Raw genomic sequence first — 17,843 nt, 5'->3', positions numbered from 1 at the left:
CCCACTGATGCCCCACCACCGGGGCTGCACTCTGTGGTCCCTGACACCATGCGCGGTGGGGACGGGGCTCCTTGTGACTCTCTTCCGACTCAGGATATGTTATGATTCCATGATCAAAGAACACCCCTTCTTCAGAAACTTTTAGGTATTCCGCATTGTGCCACATGGGCGGCAGGGCTGCCCACAGAGTGCAGTGGCAGCGCAGGAGCTGAGGAGGCGCCGGGTTGTGGCTCGGGGTGCCGCGGTGTGATGGGTTCGGAATTACAGCGGCAGTGCTGGATCATCCTGAAGGTCTCTTCCAGCCCTGACAGTCCCCTGACCTCGGGACACCCCTCAGCGCCCCCGCCATGCCAGGACATCCCTCAGTGCCTCTGCCATGCCAGGACATCCCTCAGTGCCCCCGCCATGCCGGACACCCCTCAGCTCCCCCGCCATGCCGGGACACGCCTCAGTGTCCCCGCCATGCCAGGACACCCCTCACCGCCCCCAGCCGGCCGGGACACCCCTCAGCGCCTCCTCCATGCCAGGACATCCCTCAGCGCCCCTGCCATGCATCGGTACATAGCTGCTCAAGAAGACGGAGGGCCGGCGCTGCAGCATCCTCGACGGGAACGCTCCTGCTTGACCCGCGGGCTCCCATGCTTTAGGCCTTTTTATTATAATAAATGCTAAAGTCACTTTAGTACCGGTAGTGTGGTCCCGTTTTTAACACCGGGACACCTTCAGAACCCCATCCACGCTGGACACCCCTCAGCGCCCCCGCCGCCATGATGCCACTTCCGTCCCGCGCGCGTCCCCTCAGCAACGGCGGCACTTCCATCCGCCATGGCGGCGCGGCCCCCGCCCCGTCCCCGGCCCCCTCACTGCTCTCACACACAGAGGCGCCGGGAGTTCACCGGCTGCGGGCCGCTGCCGGGCGAAGTGGCGGTGGTGAGGGGCCACACCGGGGCTGCTGTGCTCCAGGGAGCTGCGGGGACGTGGGGGTCGAGCCCCAGAGCGGGGCCGGCTGAAGCGGGACCCTCTGGGAGCAGCTGGGAGGGGTCCCGGAGAGCCCGGTGCTGTGTTTGAAGGTCCTGGGGAGCCCCGTGTTGTGTGAGAGCTCCCGGGGAGCCCGGTGCTGTGTTTGAAGGTCCCGGGGAGCCCGGTGCTGTGTGAGAGATCCCGGGGAGCCCGGTGCTGTGTTTGAATGTCCTGGGGAGCCCGGGTGCTGTGTGAGAGATCCCGGGGAGCCCGATGCTGTGTGAAGGGTCCTGGGGAGCCCGGTGTTGTGTTTGAGGGTCCCGGACAGCCCGGTGCTGTATTTGAAGGTCCCGGGGAGCCCAGTGCTGTATTTGAATGTCCTGGACAGCCCGGTGTTGTGTTTGGGGGTCCCGGGGAACCTGGTGCTGTGTGAGGAGTCCTGGGGAGCCTGGTGATCTTTTTGGGGGTCCTGAGGAGCCCGGTGCTGTGTTTGGGGGTCCTGGGGAGCCTGAAGCTATGGGGATGTAGGCAGGGCTTGTCTAATTTAAGAGGAATTTCTTCACAGAAAAGACGTTCAGGCCTTGGAAGGGTCTGCCCAGGGAGGTGTTGGAGTCCCTGTCCTTGGAGGTGTCCAAGGAAGGATGGGACATGGCACTCAGTACCCTGGGCTGGGTGACAAGGTGGGGACTTGATGATCCTGGAGTTCTTTTCCAGCCTCAGTGATTCTGAGATTACCCCATAATTACTGTGAACTCATCATTTGGTATTAGGTACTTGCACAGTCATGAATTCAACTGAAAAACACTCAGACTTTTCACCCATGAATGTTTTGTGTTGGAAGGGACCTTAAAGCTCACCCAGTGCCACCCCCTGCCATGGGCAGGGGCATTTTCCACTACCCCAGGTTGCTCCAAGCCCCATCCAGCCTGGCCTTGGACACTTCCAGGGATCCAGGAACAGCCACAGCTTCTCTGGGAAACCTGTGTGGGTGCCTCACCACCGTCACAAAGAAGAATTTTTTCCTACATTTAGCCTAAATTTCCCCTCTTTCACTCTGTACCCATTTCCCTTGTCCTGTCACTACAATTCCTGATGAAGTCTCTCTCTGGATTCACTGTGGGCCCCTTCACATCTTTGGAAGGGTGCTACGAGGTCTCCACGCTTTCTCCATTTCCTTTCTCTCGCAGCTAGCCAAGCCCACCAAGAGAGACCTGTTCGAAGAGACGATTTTGGCCGAGAGGGCGCTGGAGGAGGAGCAGCGTGAGTATGAACGTGACCTGCGGATGCTCCGCCACTACCGCAGTGTCTCCGACTGGCACAAGGGCGGCGAGGAGAAATGGATGCAGCGCGCTGCCGAGAGGAAGGTCCGGGCCACGCTGCAGCAGTACCTGAAGGAGGTCGAAGTGAGGAGAGAGAGGTAGCAAACAAGTAGCCAGTGCAGCGCCCCTGCTGTTTTCCGTGAGGGAATGATGCACCCGTGTGGGCTCAGAGAGCCCGGCACCAGTGACATGCGTTCAAACACAGTAACTGTGTAGCTGAGGCGGCATTTGGCGCCTCCTGTCTGCCGCAGACAAGCGCAGAAGTAGTGGCATAGCACTTTCATTGCTTGATTTTTAAAGAGATTGAAGAGTACCTTGATACAATCATAAAATGGTGGAATGGTTTGGGTTGGAAGGGACCTTAAAGCTCATCTTGTTCCAAGCACCCCGGCAGGGACACCTCCCGCCTGACCAGGTTGCTCCAAGCCTTGTCCCAACTGGCCTGGAGCACTTCCAAAGGTGGGGCACAGAATCATAGAATTCCAGGGTGGATGGGCTCATCTAGTTCCATCCACCCTGTTGTGGGCATTCACAGTTTCTCTGGGTAGCAAAGTGTCAGAAATTCTCTCAGTTCAGTGTCACTGAGGGTTTTGTTGCTAATTTGTCAAGCTGATGTTTAGCTCCTACAAATAACACTTTGCAGCACAGTCAGCTGAAAAAATTAAAATTTTCCAGAAGTCTTTGAAAAATATTAAAGGTGAAGCACATTGCTGCCATGTAAAGAACATAATTATGCTGTACTGATCTTTGGAAAAAGTATTGTGATTTAATTTCTCAGTTACTGTTTCATGTCAAGTGACTTTGTAGCTGTGAAGGTCATCAGTTTGGTTAGAAACTGTTTGGTTAGAAACTGTCCTGGTCTAATGCGCCTTCAGGGGAATTGCACATGGTTCCACAGAAGCACTGGGGTTAGAAGGAGCCCCCTGAGAGTCTCCCTGGAGTCACCTAGAGCAGGGTGTCCAGGAGTGTGTATCCATTGGGTTTTGCTTGTCTCCACACATGGAGACTGAATCACCTCTGTGAGCATCGTGTCCAGTATCTCACCCCACTCACAGTAAGAAGAAAAATAAATGTTTTCTTCTGTTCTTTGGAATTTCACGTGGTTTAATTTGTGGCCCCTTGTCCCACCACTGAGCACTACTGAGGAGTAGATGTCTGTCTTTCCTGCATTCCCTCCCTTCAGGAGTTTAGGTGCATTGCTAAGATCCCTCTGTGCCTTCTCCAGGCTGGAGAGTCCTGCTCTCTCAGGAGAGAAGGAACTTTAGGAGAGATGCTCCTGTTGGGAGAGGTGCTGCAGTCCCCCAGTGTCCCTCCACTGTCACGCTCTGCCGAGGCCGTGTCCTTGCGGTGCTGCAGCGCCTGGAGCTGGAGCCAGCGCTCCGCTGGAGTCTCAGCAGCGCCGGGAGGAGGGTGCCCTCCCTGGGCCCGCTGGCAGTGCTGCTCCTCCCGCAGCCCAAGCTGCCAGTGGCTCTCTTTGCCACAAGGGTGCATCATTGGCCTGCGCTCAGTTCGGCTGCCGGGACCCCCAGGGCCCTTTCTGCCGAGACACTGTGGTGTATTGGCTGAAATCACTGATTTCTGGACTCTGCAGCCCCTGGTTTCTCACTGCTGGGATTAACAGAGAAGTAAATTATGATGTATTTAAAAACTGTCTATTTGACATAATTTTCTCATCAAAGATATTTCAGGATGAAGTGTTCTGCAGAGTGATGCAAAAATATCAAGAGGTCATTTGAGAGAAGATGGAATTATAGATGCATAGAGGAGGGAGGGCATCAGGGAAAGGTTTTTCTCCCAGAGAGTTGTGGGGAACTGACCAGGCTCCCCGAGGCTGCCAGAGCTCCCAGAGCCTTTGGACAGCACTGCCAGGGATGCCCAGGCTGGGATTGTTGGGGTGTCTGTAGGGTCAGGAGCTGGACTGGGTGATCCTTGGGGGTCCCTTCCAGCTCAGGATATTAGTCTGTGGGTCTGTGCTGAAGGACAACCATAGCACAAAATCTAATTGTTATCAGCTGGTGACAAATGTAGTCTGAGAAATAGAATAATTTGATGAATGGGGAACTGAAGTCATAAAGCAACGTTGAAAGTGGGTTTGTAAGATCAGGAGTTTAGACTGTGCCTGACAGGATCACTCATGTTGTGCTGTAAGATTCCCTTGATGGACACAAACATGAATGATCCCTGAGTTAAAATTTGATGTTCACTTCTCTGACATTTGTAAGAGGTGTTAAAAGCAGTCCAGTACCCACTTTCTGTTAATAGCAGAGACAAAAACTTTGTCCTTTGACTGAAGGATTGATTTAGCCTTTATTCAAATGTTTTCATTACAGGCTCCGTGACTTTCTGGAGGCAGAGGAGACCAGGCACCTTGCTGAGGTGAATGCACTTGATGAGGAAAAGGCACAGCAGAAAGAAGCAAACTTGAAGGAACAAGCAAAATTACTGAAGGAGAAGAGGGAGCAAGAAAGACTGCGAGTTGTGGCTGAAAAACGAGAGCAACAGTTCAGGTATTGCCATAAAAATATCTTATAAAAGAGAATTTGCCCAAAGTAAATATATAGGGACATTTTAAAAAGAAGATGGCAATAATAAACAGAGGAAGGAAAGATGAAAGTGGTTGAAACAGTAAGAAAAAATCAGAGTACTTAATTCTTGCAAGTGTAGTGTGTCCTCCTTGTTGCACATAAGCATCCCTGCATTTCACCTGCCAAGTCAACCCTTTTTGTAATTCCTGTTCCAGCTTTATACTGTTGGAGTGAACAGGCTGCAGGGAAGGTTAATTTGGCCTAAATCAAGCTTACTAAGATAATATGTCAGTAAAGATTCCTGAAATGTAAGATTGTCCAAACAGACAGTGTTTTTTATTTAATGCATGCTTTTCAAGAGTAGCAGCTAAGGGTTTAATGCAGCCTGAAGTTCTGTGCCAAGTCTTCCTGACCGAAAGCAGTAACTTGCAGGTACTTACTAGGACCTGAGGCTTTGGCATGAAGTCTGCCTTGTCCCATTCTTGTAAATCTGGTTTTCCGAGGGAGGGATGAAAGAAAAAATAATAATGTTATTTAATTGTGATTATTTCAAGTGTCTTTCCCAGTCTCCCACGGTACTGTGAAATCTACAACACCTGCTTCTCAGTGTGCCCAGGCTGGGGATAAAAATCAACATTGGCTCTTACTTGTGCATAAACACTAATTAACTAATTCCACAGGTAAATATTTGTTAAAATGTGGTGTTTATTGACTTGGACAGGTGTTAGAACTTCACATGGTGGTTTGAAAATGTGGCCCTTGACTTTTGCAGCTTCTGGTTTGTTCTCTATCTATCACACAAAGTGATCAAAACTCACTTTTAAAATAGTCTGGAGGGGGTGCTGCTGGAGTGCATTTTATTTTGTACTTGTAGCTTGTTTTACACACCAGGGAGATGCTACCTAAAGGTAGATAAGTCTAAGTAGTGGTAATTTTATATTCACTGGGAATCTGCATTCCTGTTCTATTCAAAACTTCACCAAAATCAGGACAGTTACAGGAACCTAAAGTCAGTCCCAAACAGGCTTATCCTGCCCTGTCAGCTGAGCTGCACCCCAGCCTCTACTGACTTTAATTAGGTTCTCATTGATCAGAGTGGGAATTTAGCATATATGCACATTCCTGTTCAGGTGTCTAATTTTAGATATTTTAATTGCAAAATGAATCACGCCACTGAACTCCATCATCTGGTGACACATACTTGAAGTTCCATGCTGTAGTTGCCTGTCCTAATGTCTCAGGTCCTTTGTCTTCCTGGTGTAGCCCTGTTGATCTATGGCTCACTCAGTCTCATGGGAATATTCCATCCTATATTGTCCTTTTACCTTTCCCACTCTGCTCTGCGATCTAAGCCATATTCACACCACACAGCATCCTGTTAAAAGGTGTTGTTGGAGCTTTATTGTTGGTGTTCTGCTGGCTGCATGTTTCAGAGGATTTGGAGGCAGTGAAACCATCTCTCCTCACAGCTGTTGTGGGTGGCAGTCTTGGTTTATCTGCATCTATTTGTCTTGTTTAAGGAGTCCCAGGTATGCTTTTTTTTAGCTGTTAGATGTTACTCCTCCTCCTAAACCATCCTGGTCCAGGCAGAGATCAGGGAGCAGGATTTTCTGCTCAGGAGACCAACACTTACTGAAAATTCACAAGCAGGAGTCTGTAATTGTGTCATAGCCTGTCCTCTGGAGTAATGGTCTCCGATCCTCTGACTGCAACCCCCTGGATGTAAAAACTTTTAACATTCACCCCAAAATGTTTATTTATCAATTATATAAATATGTAATAATATACTGTACTGATATATTGTGTACATTATAAAACATATGCACAAATAGAAATTAAAAAGGATGAGGTAAAGATTAAATAAATGCCTTTTTTTACTTTTTAATGTTATTTATCAATGGTATAAAACATATTCTCTTTCTGCACACCTGCCCCCCTTTGGAGATGATTACTCCAGGGCACACCCAGGAGCCCTGGAAAGTAGCAGGTGGATACACATGTGATTTTCTGTTTCTCTTTGCCTGTGGATTTTCAACTCTTTTGAATATCTTTCTGAAACCTGATACAGACTAATTTGTATTTCCTGTAACTCCAAGCAAGGTGCTCCAGGCATGGATTCTCAAACCTTGAGGTATAGGAGCACCTACCCTGTCAGACATTATTCCAGAGCATTTTTTATTTTTTATGGCTGGTTGCCATGGCCTGAGGGTACAGGTGTAACAGCTTCTCAGTAGTAATGTTAACCAGGAGGCGTCCTTTGTCACAAGGTGACAGAGGGGACAAGGCTTGGACCATGGGAATCCTGCTGGAATTCATTTTCAGGGAGGGCTACACCTTGTCTGAGAAGAGACTCAGCCAGTGCTAGCCTGAGGGCATGTTCATCATTGGTAACTTAAAAGAAAACTGCAATGTCTTAAAATTTGCATAAAACACAGATCACATCCTCTTTCTTGTGGTAACATCAGAAGCATCCATATGGGGTATGATGTTATCCCAGCAACATTGTGCTGCAGCCATAAAATGAATGAATAACTGGGGAGGTTCCATCTTTGGGAGGTAGCCACATCCAGGCACAGTTTTAATCTTAAGAAGCTTAGGATAGCAAAGTGAGGAAGAAAACCTGCCATCTGGGGGAGCAGATGTTTATGGGTTGGTGTAAAAGCTGCTTTGAGGGAATTATTTTGATGAAATCAAGCAATTACAGGGTTATTTTATATTAAAATTCTAACAATGCTGAACATAATTAACTTCTACTCCCCTGTGGGAATTCAATAAATATCAGATTAGTTTATAATCACAGAAAAGAATAACTAGTTCTTTATTCCTTCAATGCTGAGAGAACCTTGAACTCATTGTGTTAAGGTAATACAGTGATTGATAATTGTCAGATGTAGAATTTTAATTATAGCAAGATTTAGAGTCTTAATAATAGCATGTTTCCCTCACAACATTTGAGAAATATGTTTTTCATGAAGACCAATTGGTGTTGTGGTCTTTCATCACCACTAACTCCCGCCCAGGAGATGAAAGATAGATTCCAGTGGTGAAATGTAAGAAAACCATCAATGACGTAGTACGTTTGATGACCTGCTGGGAGCAGGGGTGCTCCTTGGAACGCGCCATGGCTCATCCCTGTGCTGCTCTCTGCTATTATTGCTGGGTTAAACAGTGGTCAGGAGGTTCCTGTCTCGTCCAAGAGGTAAAACAACCATCCCTTTTCACCAGTCTGCACTGGCACTGAACTACAGCATCTCATCATGGAATGGTTTGGATTGGAAGGGGCCTTCAAAGTCATCTTTATTGTGGGCAGGGACAGCTCCCACTGTCCCAGGCTGCTCCCAGTCCCATCCAGCCTGGCCTGGGGCACTGCCAGGGATCCAGGGGCAGCCACAGCTGCTCTGGGCACCCTGGGCTAGGGCCTGCCCACCCTCCCAGCCAGCAATTCCTAATTCCCAATGTGCCAGAATCTGTGCCTGCCCTCTGGCCGTGGGAGCCATTGCCTGGGTGCTGTCCCTGCCTGCCTTGTCCCCAGGGGCTGTGCAGCTCTCCTGGAGCCCCTGGAGGCCCTGGCAGGGGCTCTGAGGTGTCCCTGGAGCTTCTCTGGTGCAGCTGAGCAGCCCCAGCTGTGCCAGGCTGGCTCCAGAGCAGAGGGGCTCCAGCCCTGGCAGCAGCTCCGTGGCCTCCTCTGCACTGGCTGCAGCAGCTCCAGCTCCTTGTGCTGCTGGAGCCAGGGCTGGGGCAGCTCTGCAGGTGGGCTCTCACCTGAGCCCAGGGGCACAGGGGCAGGATCCCCCTGCCCTGCTGCCCACGCTGGGGATCAGCCCAGGGCAGGGGGTTCAGGCTGGGGCAGGTTCAACAAAGAGCAAGCAGAATGGAAATGTTTTCACAGCAGTGCTGCCCCTTTTGCTGTTTGTGTCAGTGCCCTTCACCTTTCAGCATAGGCTCCACGGCACTGGGTGCTTTAGCCAAGAGGATGAACAGAGAGATTTCCTTGTCCCCAGGGAAATGTGAGGCAGTGACTGTTGAATGGCAGCAGGGAGAAAATGTGGTGAGACCTCTGCTCTGAAAATTAAATAACTACCCTGATATGGAGATTGGTAATAGCATTGAGGTAATTGCCTGATGAATATTTAATATTTTTTTACACAGGATAGTCAGCTAAAGCTTGTGTAGTGTCATAGTATTTTGCATTGCGCAGGTAACTGCTGCTGCTGTCAAGTTGTTCATGATTCAGGCTGTGATATCTTCCGTGAATTCCTAAACACCTTTGCAATAATCTGCATAGATAGTTTCATTCAGCATGAAATTGTGAGATATCTTTTCACTTTGCAGCATTCACATGTGTCTGTCACACATCCTCAGACTTGTACATCCTTCACACTTGCTGGTCTTCACCTTTGTCTGCCAGTTTCACATTCTGACTTAATGAAAATCTATATCCTGTTTATAGAACAGAATTAAAGTACCTGCAGATTGTTCAAATTAAATAATGTTTTATGGCATGTGTTGATCTCAACAGTGCTTTGTTTGCAAAAGTAAAAGCGGGATCTGCAATTAGAGTAGTGTTCTTCAACTGAAGATAAATTACCTCTTTATATGCAACTCAGTTGCAGAGAGTAAATGAAAATTGAAAGCTGCATTACTTGTTTGACTTTCTACCTTCTCCAGGTTTTTCTTGTGACTTGTCTGAATTATCCCATAGAACTTGACTTTAAAAATTAATAAATTTCTAGTGGTTCCTGCTCAACCGTGTAACCCACATTTCCACGGTCACAGTATTTTCTGAATATGAATGAGCTTTCAGGTGACTTACCAACCTATTCTGTCTTCGTTTGAATAGAGACCAACCTACATGTTTGAATAAGTGTAGCATGCATATGTTTTATATGTTAATAAAAGGTATATATGCACACAACCCCCTACGTCCCAGCTATATGTAGAGTACACATTGTGTATGCAATGTGTGGATGCATTGTGTGTTCATTTACACTCACAGAATATCCCAAGCTGGAAGGGACCCCCAAGGATCACCTTGGAAGGGACCCCCAAGGATCACCCAGCCCAGCCCCTGCCCTGCACAGCTCCTCAGCAATCCCACCCTGGGCATCCCTGGCAGCACTGTCCAAAGGCTCCTGGAGCTCTGGCAGCCTCGGGGCTGTGCCCATCCCTGGGGAGCCGGGGCAGGGCCAGCACCCTCTGGGGAAGAGCCTTTCCCTGATATCCCACCCAAACCTCTCTGGCACAGCTCCAGCCATTCTCTCTGGGTCCTGTCCCTGTCACAGGGAGCAGAGATCACTGCTGCCTCTTCCCTTCCCCTTGTGAAGAAGTTGATTCAGGCCTTTTTTACAAATTCAAATCCTTCAGCTCATTAATGTCAAAACCTCCATCAAATCAGGCTCTCTGTGGTTCCTTAGGTTCCACAAGGAATCAGTGTCAGACCAGGCGTATAACTGGTGTCTGGGGTTGCTGTATTTTGAGCAGTGATGAGCTGAGAGCCTTCATTCACCACACACCTCCAGACCTGCTTATTGTTTTGAGACTTTTTAAAAAAACTTTTACGTTGCCTTCCAGAAACCGATGTCACGAGTATCGCGAACACTGTAAAAAACTGAGTGAGAAGGAGCTGGTTGACTGCCAGCTGGCCCAGCAGGCTCTGAAGGAGATGCTGAAAGAGGAAGAGAAGATGCAGGAGCGGGAGTTGGAAGAGATTTGTGAGAAGGAGCTGCTGGCTAAGGACCAGGAAGCGGAGCTGAAGGCGCAGGAGGCGGCAGCGCGGATCCGGGAGATGGTGGATGTGCTCGATGCCCAGGTGGCCGTGCATGCCGCTCGCAGGGAGGAGAAGAAGCAGGAGATCAGACAGGAGGCTGAAAGGATGGTAATTTCCACAGTGCTCTGCACTCAGGCTTGGGCAGAAGGCCCTTCTAATGATAGGCTTACTAGACATTTAAACTAATCCATACCTTATTTGTATCTTTACTGATACCATTAGTATCTGAGCCTGTGCTGTGCTGAGCTAAGCCTCTTTTCAGAGCTGTGGCAAAGGCATTCCCTTTTACAGAGGGAAACACTTCTTTTGAAACTCAGCATTCTAAAGGGTTTTGGCACTCAGTCTCTCAGAGGTGCTGTGGGAAATGGAAACATTTTAAAGCTTTTGCCAAATACCTTTGTTGCTTTTTGATTTCCAGTTTCCTGGAGGATAGTGGGGAATCTTGTTTCCCAGCTGAAATATTTATTTTATATATATTTTTAAAGCAAATTAGCAAGCAGCACTTAAGCTCTCTTGCCTGTTAGACCTGCCTGCTGTTGAGCTCACATCGCAGGAGGCATTTGGCTACCTTATCCATCTCTCCTGCTGTAGTTTTGCTGGCTTTAGTGTGGCTTGCTAGTTCAGTATTCTATGTTGACTTTGACTTACGGGAGGCTATTTAGCTCAGACTCAATCTTCATTTTGCAGCTGTTTACATGTAGAGGCTGAATGATCACTCAGGATACTCTGTTAGACACTGGAAGCTGGTGCTGGCATCATATATGCTTCCCCATTTTATAAAAATGAGACAATAATGAATCTAAAGCTCTGAAAATGCTGGCTGTGGAAATATTCCAAGCTAGACTAATGTTTTGCTTATTTAAAAACATGTAGAACAGAATTATTTTCTTGTAACAACTTCTAAGGCACTGCCAAACCTCCCAGGCAAAGAATGCTGTTCCTTAACTGGCCTTTTCAGAAAAGCACTATTAGAATGGAAGGCTCTGCATCTTCCCCTGGAGACAGCAGCCTGGGGCTCTGTCAAGGAGATACATTTCTAGTGAAGTGGTTGAGTCTCTGAATAAAAAGAGCTTTCTTTGAAGGAGAGTTTCTGTATGGAAAATGCAATGTAATCCATTCTCAGCAGAGTGGCAGATGGTCTCATTACAAGTTTTTCATTGCAGGCTGGTAGCCCCTAATGACCAGGAGTTTCATCTGGGTGAATGGGCAGATAAGTGTGCATAAAGGTTTCTCCTGGCCATTGCTATAAAAATAGAATATTTAGTGAAGGAAAATTTGCACCTTTGGCAGGGTAGACCACATGTGTGCACCAGGATATCTCAGAAGTGGATGACAAAGCAGGGACAGCAATTTTTGCTTTAGCTACATTACCTACATTAGCTGCCTTCCTTCTTTGTCCTATTTGTGCCTTAAAGAATTGTGATTTCTTGGAAAGTGATTGACTTCATGTTATCCCGACTGTAGTGTCAAGAATTTCTTGTGTGCCATAGCACTTTGATCCTGGCTTGCAGAAGGGTGGTTGGTAAACACTTCTTTGCACATTTGTGACATTGTGTTACCCCAGTGAGCAGTCTTTCATGGATCCCATCCTTGGCTGCTCTCACACAGCTTCACTGATGTCAGAATTCATCCAGAGACAGGTGCCACCTTGCACAGCTGACTGCTAACTATTTCTGCTTTCTTTCCACCTTTGCTGTTCAAAGCTTTGGATTTCTAATGCTATTCCTCAAATTATATATATATATTGAGTTTCAAAGCTGTTTCACCAGCTTCTGAAAGTGAATTTGACAGTTCAGGCAGTTATAAAGTCAGCTTTGGCTCTGGAATACTGCAAGAACCCGTGGGTGCTTTATGTCCAGAATAAAAAGGGATATTTGTTAGGGAGTGCAGCTTCTGCTTCCCTATGGAAAGATTAGACATGCTGTTTATGACAAATCTGCTAAGGCATTTTTAAAGACTCATTCACATTACAAAAGAGACATTTAATTTAAAAACAGGTTAACAAAAAAGTGTGTGCCTTAGAGACAGCTGAAGCATGATTTCTGAGATAATACAGTGCTAATGATGGTCACGCACTGTGTTATGACTATATTTCAGTGCAGTTGTGCTTATACACTTATTCAGTTGTCCAGAAATTATGCTTATGAATTACTTAATGATGCTACTTTTGAAATTTTTTGTGGCTAAATTATCTTGAATACACAAATACTTATTTGATCTCAAATAGGCATTTTCGATCTGTCATTGTTTCTTTTTTAAGAACTTAGTTTCACTGCACGTTTTTTCAATATAAGGTGGAATATAAAGTTCTTTCCAATACGAAGTGGGATGATTTGAAACCATGAAAATTCAGTAAGTGCCCATCAGAACACAAAGATACAATCACTGACTTGTAGCAGCCTTATGACTGGTAGAGATGCTGTGCTCTGAACACCCAACACAGGCAGAGGACACATAATATCTACAGAAAAAGCAGGAACACATGGCCCTGTTATTTGTCAGTGCTTATGGCTGTGTATGAACACCTGGATATAGATCAAAAATGCTGCAATGATACTGATTTCCCTAAAGAGATTACTCTGTCTATCTGTCTGAAACATTTGTAAAATACCAGGCACAATCCCGTTTTTATATTGAATTGCATGTGATGGTTACCGATAAAAATCCTGAATTCTAGTGAAAGATATGCTAAAATGTTCAGGCTTTACCAGGTCCAGTGGATGACACTAATTCTGTGTTGCCAGCAAGGCTTTCTCTTCACTATTGCAATAAACTAACTATAGACAGCACTTAATTTGAAGTTACACAGTGATTTTACAAGCTGGCTGCTTTTATCCATGTAGGAAAAAGAGCTGCACCAGTTCAGGAAAGAAAATGAAGACCTTGAGAGGAAGAAGCTGTATCAGCAGAAGAAATGCAGGGAGGTGTTGCTCAAAGCAGTGCAGGACAGGCAGAAGCATCTTGACGCAGAAAAACAAATTCAACTTGCCGAAGAGAAGGCGGCCTTGGAAAATGATTTGGAGGACACCGACATGGAATATGAGAAGATAAGAAATAAAAAAGTAAGGTGTTTCATGGTGAGCTTGTGGGGCAATACCTCATGTAGACCAGTTCTGTGGCCCTGTGAGCTGCACAGGGTAACAGAGAGCAGACACAAGCCCTTCTCCCTGAATGAGATAATTCTTTTGTTGAGCAGCCTGCTGCCTCTCCTCCTGCCAGCACCCTGCAGCTCTGCAGAAGCCCATTAGCTGTTAAAACCACAACACTTTAAAGCCTGCTTTGCAATCAGCAAGGCTACCAGGCTGGATAAATGAAGTGGGGGCTCTCAGGAAGTCCTGGAATTCCGTCCCTCCATGCTGATTTCATTGTGTATAAATCACCTGAGCTTTATCATCCTTACACTGCACGGACATAATAGAGGCTGGAAAACTATTTTTTGTTTCATGGACCTGATGTAGCAAGTATTTGTAACTGCAGAAGAAAGGAAATATTTAACTTATTGTAATTAATGAATACTAAAAAAAATTAAATTATTTAAAAACAATATATAGATAGATGCAAATTCTCATGTTTTATTTCTTGGAGATGCAGTGAATCAGTGGATGTGTCTGTCATTTCCTGAAGTTAAAACAAGTAGATTGTCCAACTTTAGCATGCAAATGAGTCTAGGGTATTCAGGACACAGGAGAGAGGTGGTTAGGAAAGTTGTATCAATTCAATGTTAGACCTCGCTGCAGAATTACAGGAGGTAATATATATTATATTATATTACATTATTATATTTAATGCGGGTGATACTGGAGTAGCCTGGTCAGCTGCGGAAAGTCTGTAAAATGGGTGTGTTGTAGGCAGCTGAGCTGCTGTGGGTAAAGGGATCACTCTGTATTTGCCCGGTAGAGCATTCTGAGCAGTTCTTTCCCGTGTCAGGTTTTGGAAGGGTCTCTGGGCTCCCAGCTCCCACAGTGGCTGGGAACCACCACTTTTCGTCAGGGTTTGAAAGGCTTGTTTGAACTAATGTACTCATATCTGCAAATGTCTGTGTGTTTGCAGCAAACGCTGTTGAAGGAGCAACTTTCTTACCTGGATCATCTGGCTGAACAGCTGAGGAAGGAGAAGGAGCAAGAAAGAGAGGATGAGCAGATCTTCAAGGAAGAGAGAGATAAGATTTGGGCCGAGAGGGTTGAGAAACAGAAACGAGAGAGGGAAGCTCGGTTTCACTCGCTGAGAGATGTCCTGATCGCACGGCAGACGCAGGTGGAGGAGAAGTGTAAGTGGTTGAACACACATCTGGGCAGAGGCAGCTCAACACCCTGCTGCTGGGAACAGCATTGCCCCAGCACACACTGTGTGACAGAGTGGACAGCAATGTGACCCTCGCTGAGCCTCTTCCCAAAATGCACTCCTACAGGCATTCCTTGCACTAATTCCCCATTGCCATCCCCACAGCAAAGCCTGGTAAAGTGAGGATTGCATGGGCAAACGGTCATTGCTATTAATTATATTATTGTGAAGCCCTGAATGTGAAATCTATCCAGGTCTGAGTGGATGAAAAATAAATAAGCTGGGAATACACTTGCTGTTGTTTGTGTGGCACTTCAGAAACAACAAAACTCAAACCTATTATTTAGGCTACTTAGCCCAAATGCAGTCTCACTGGCCCTTCAAGCTCAGCAGAGCTGTTACCTTCTAAAAGGATTTCTGGTTTTGTTTTCCAGTGCAGAAAAAAGAAGAAAGGAAAATAGAGATTGCTAAAGAGAAGAAGGCAATGGCTGAAGCAGTCAGAAAATTTGAATATGAGGAGGAAGAAGAACGTAAAAGGTACTTTTCTTCTATGTCATCAGGTCATTTCTTTGCAGACCAATCTTTTAAACTTGTGAGAGAGCTGATTATTGTTTTCTGATAACTCTAGAGCACTGGGTGGACTTCTTTCTATTTAGAGGAGATTTTTCACCATGTACCTTATCAGTTCCAAACTGCCCAAGAGCAGACTTGTGATGCTGCAGCTGGTATTAAGTGATTAATTCTGACCTCAGAAGGTAGTGGTACATATCCTTGTGTAGGTGTTTTTAATCATCATGTGACTTACATCAATCAAATTTCCTAAGCACATCCCCTCATACTGTGAGCTGTTGTTACAAGTGACTGGGGAGGAGGGTTAATGAAAGGTTTGTTTGTTCCTGCCCCAGGAGAGCAAGTGTGTCCGGGCTTATTGCTAAACCCCACCCACAGACATCCCCCGAACGATCCTGTGTCAGCCGCCAGAACACCCGGCTGCAGCACGTAACCCCGGCTGCCCAGGGCTCTCCCTAGTGCCTCTGGATGAGCAGAGCCTTACACGCAGTAGCTGAAATGTTCCTCTGGGTGTCATGCAAAGCCTTGGGCAAAGGGCTTTATCTCACTCACTCCCCTTTTGTACTCCTGCCCTTTCTCCTCTCCTGTCCGTGGGATACGAGTAGCTCCTTCCCGAGCCGGTGTCTGTTGTGTTCTCTGAGGGCTGCATTGGGAACAATCTCCTGGCTGTGGCAGAAGTGTCACCCTTGTGAAGGAAACGCGCTGGGCTCCAGCTGGGATATGCTCCACTTAGCAGAGATGGCACTCAGCAGTGTCAGGAAGGGTTTGTGGCTCAGCTCTGTTGAGTTAGCGCACAAGTGCTGACTACTCTGCTGGCATTCCAGTGTCTGACTCCTGCTCCAGAAGGGCCTGAGCACGTAAGGCTTCCTCTGCTTCTCCAGAGGGGCCTGAAAGCAGCACACGAGTCCTGAGGTGCAGTGGAAGATTGATTTCTCCTGACAGCCACTTGCAGCAGTATCAGTGCAGCAGGGAGTTGTTCTCAGCAGGAGGGTGAGGATGGGTGTCAGCAGCAGCGGGAGCCTGAGCCAGGGATGGACTGAGACCCAGCACCCCCATCCTCTATCCTCTCACCACGGCTGGGAGGGCATGCTGATTACAGGGAGTTGTTCTTTCCCTCTTTGTGATAAAACACCAGTTTTACAGTCTGCTTTTTAGGACACAACAGAGTGCAGTCAACTCTCTGCAGAACATAAGGTTAGCACGCAGCGTTTGGTAAATAGTGGCAGTTATTTACTGCTAAAAGGAGCTTTGAATGGTTCTTTGGTCTAAGCTCGAATGCTAGCAGATTACATAATAATAATAATGTTTATCCTTTTTACCCACACTGCTTAAATAACCTATTCATTTGGCATTTCCAGAAAAGCACAGAAGGCCAAAGAGTACAGAGACCAGCTCACAGCTCAAATTGCCTATCAACAGTTGCTCCAAAAAGCTGAAGAAGAGAAGAGGAAGAAAGAAGAAGAATCAAATATGGAAGCAGAGAGACAGTACCAAGAACAGATAGAGTTCATTCAGTCAATGACCTACAAGTTTGAAGTAAAGCCCCCCACTGCAGAAAAGGCACTAAGGCCTGCCTCTTAAGGTCTCTTACTTTGGTATTTTAGCTCACTCAGTTGCCTTTTGAAACATTTTCTTAGGATGCTTATGCCTGACTTGAGTTGGAAGAACTCTCTCCGCTGTGATACTCAAAACATTTAATTGGAAATTACAAGAAACATAGGATTTTAAAGTTTATTTTTTCCCCCATGGTTTTTTTTTTTTACAAATCTGATCCAATCCAAAGTGCTTGACATTTTAATTCAGAATACTGTCTGCCCTCTACAACATAATGGTGTATTATTGTGACATGCACAAAGCACAGGTATTCTTTTTAATCTGCAAAAAGAAAGCATGTAGAAAACTTTCAGTAAACTTTTATTAAAATGCCTTTTAAACTGAAAACATTTGCAAAAATATTTTGTTTGTATTTAGATACCAAGTATAAAACTCTGAATGTATTTTACTGTGGGGTGAACATTAAAAAGCTGATATTCTTTTGCCAGATTCTGGTGTCTGTTGAATGATGTGTGGAATAGTGGATCTCAAGTCTGTGAGTCCTCTGATTGGGCAGAATTAAGTCTGCAGGGCTGAAGTTAGAGGTGTCTTGTAAAGAGGTTTATTCTCTGTAATTTTCTGTACAATGACACCTCTGCCTCTCTGGGTTTCCTTGGATCACCACACCGAACACATGGAATGGGGGCAGGAGCACACCATAATTAAGACAGCAGCACAGGAGCTGGCTGGATGTCCCCAGGGAGGTGCTGGTGGCAGTGGGGAGCAGGGACACCTCGCTGGCCGCTCTGTCCCCACACCAGCCTGGCCCTGCTGCAGGAGGAGCAGTGGGTACACGAGGAGCATGGCTAGGGGTGACCCAGCTGCTCC

The 17,843-nt window shown here is 46.6% G+C and overlaps 1 protein-coding gene across 1 annotated transcript; it reads left to right on the top strand.

The window, feature by feature from the left end:
* Window positions 1-825: 825 nt before the first annotated feature.
* On the top strand, window positions 826-17,157 carry CFAP53 (cilia and flagella associated protein 53). The gene is made up of 8 exons (XM_058044587.1): window positions 826-930; window positions 2,148-2,377; window positions 4,610-4,786; window positions 10,376-10,679; window positions 13,415-13,633; window positions 14,622-14,838; window positions 15,287-15,389; window positions 16,781-17,157. Exons 1-8 carry the CDS (start codon window positions 826-828, stop codon window positions 17,001-17,003), a joined length of 1,578 nt encoding a protein of 525 aa, XP_057900570.1. The 3' UTR covers window positions 17,004-17,157.
* The last annotated feature ends 686 nt before the right edge of the window (window positions 17,158-17,843 follow it).

The sequence above is a fragment of the Melospiza georgiana genome, chromosome Z, assembly GCF_028018845.1.
Source record: "Melospiza georgiana isolate bMelGeo1 chromosome Z, bMelGeo1.pri, whole genome shotgun sequence".
In the NCBI taxonomy this organism is placed as follows: domain Eukaryota; kingdom Metazoa; phylum Chordata; class Aves; order Passeriformes; family Passerellidae; genus Melospiza; species Melospiza georgiana.
This window is presented reverse-complemented; position numbering and strand designations above follow the sequence as displayed.

Coding starts and splice junctions, on each gene's coding strand:
- CFAP53 (XM_058044587.1), top strand. CDS start 826: ATGGCGGCGCGGCCCCCGCCCCGTCCCCGGCCCCCTCACTGCTCTCAC. Junction 14,839..15,286: donor GACGCAGGTGGAGGAGAAGT/GTAAGTGGTTGA, acceptor TTTGTTTTCCAG/TGCAGAAAAAAGAAGAAAGG. Junction 15,390..16,780: donor GAGGAAGAAGAACGTAAAAG/GTACTTTTCTTC, acceptor TGGCATTTCCAG/AAAAGCACAGAAGGCCAAAG.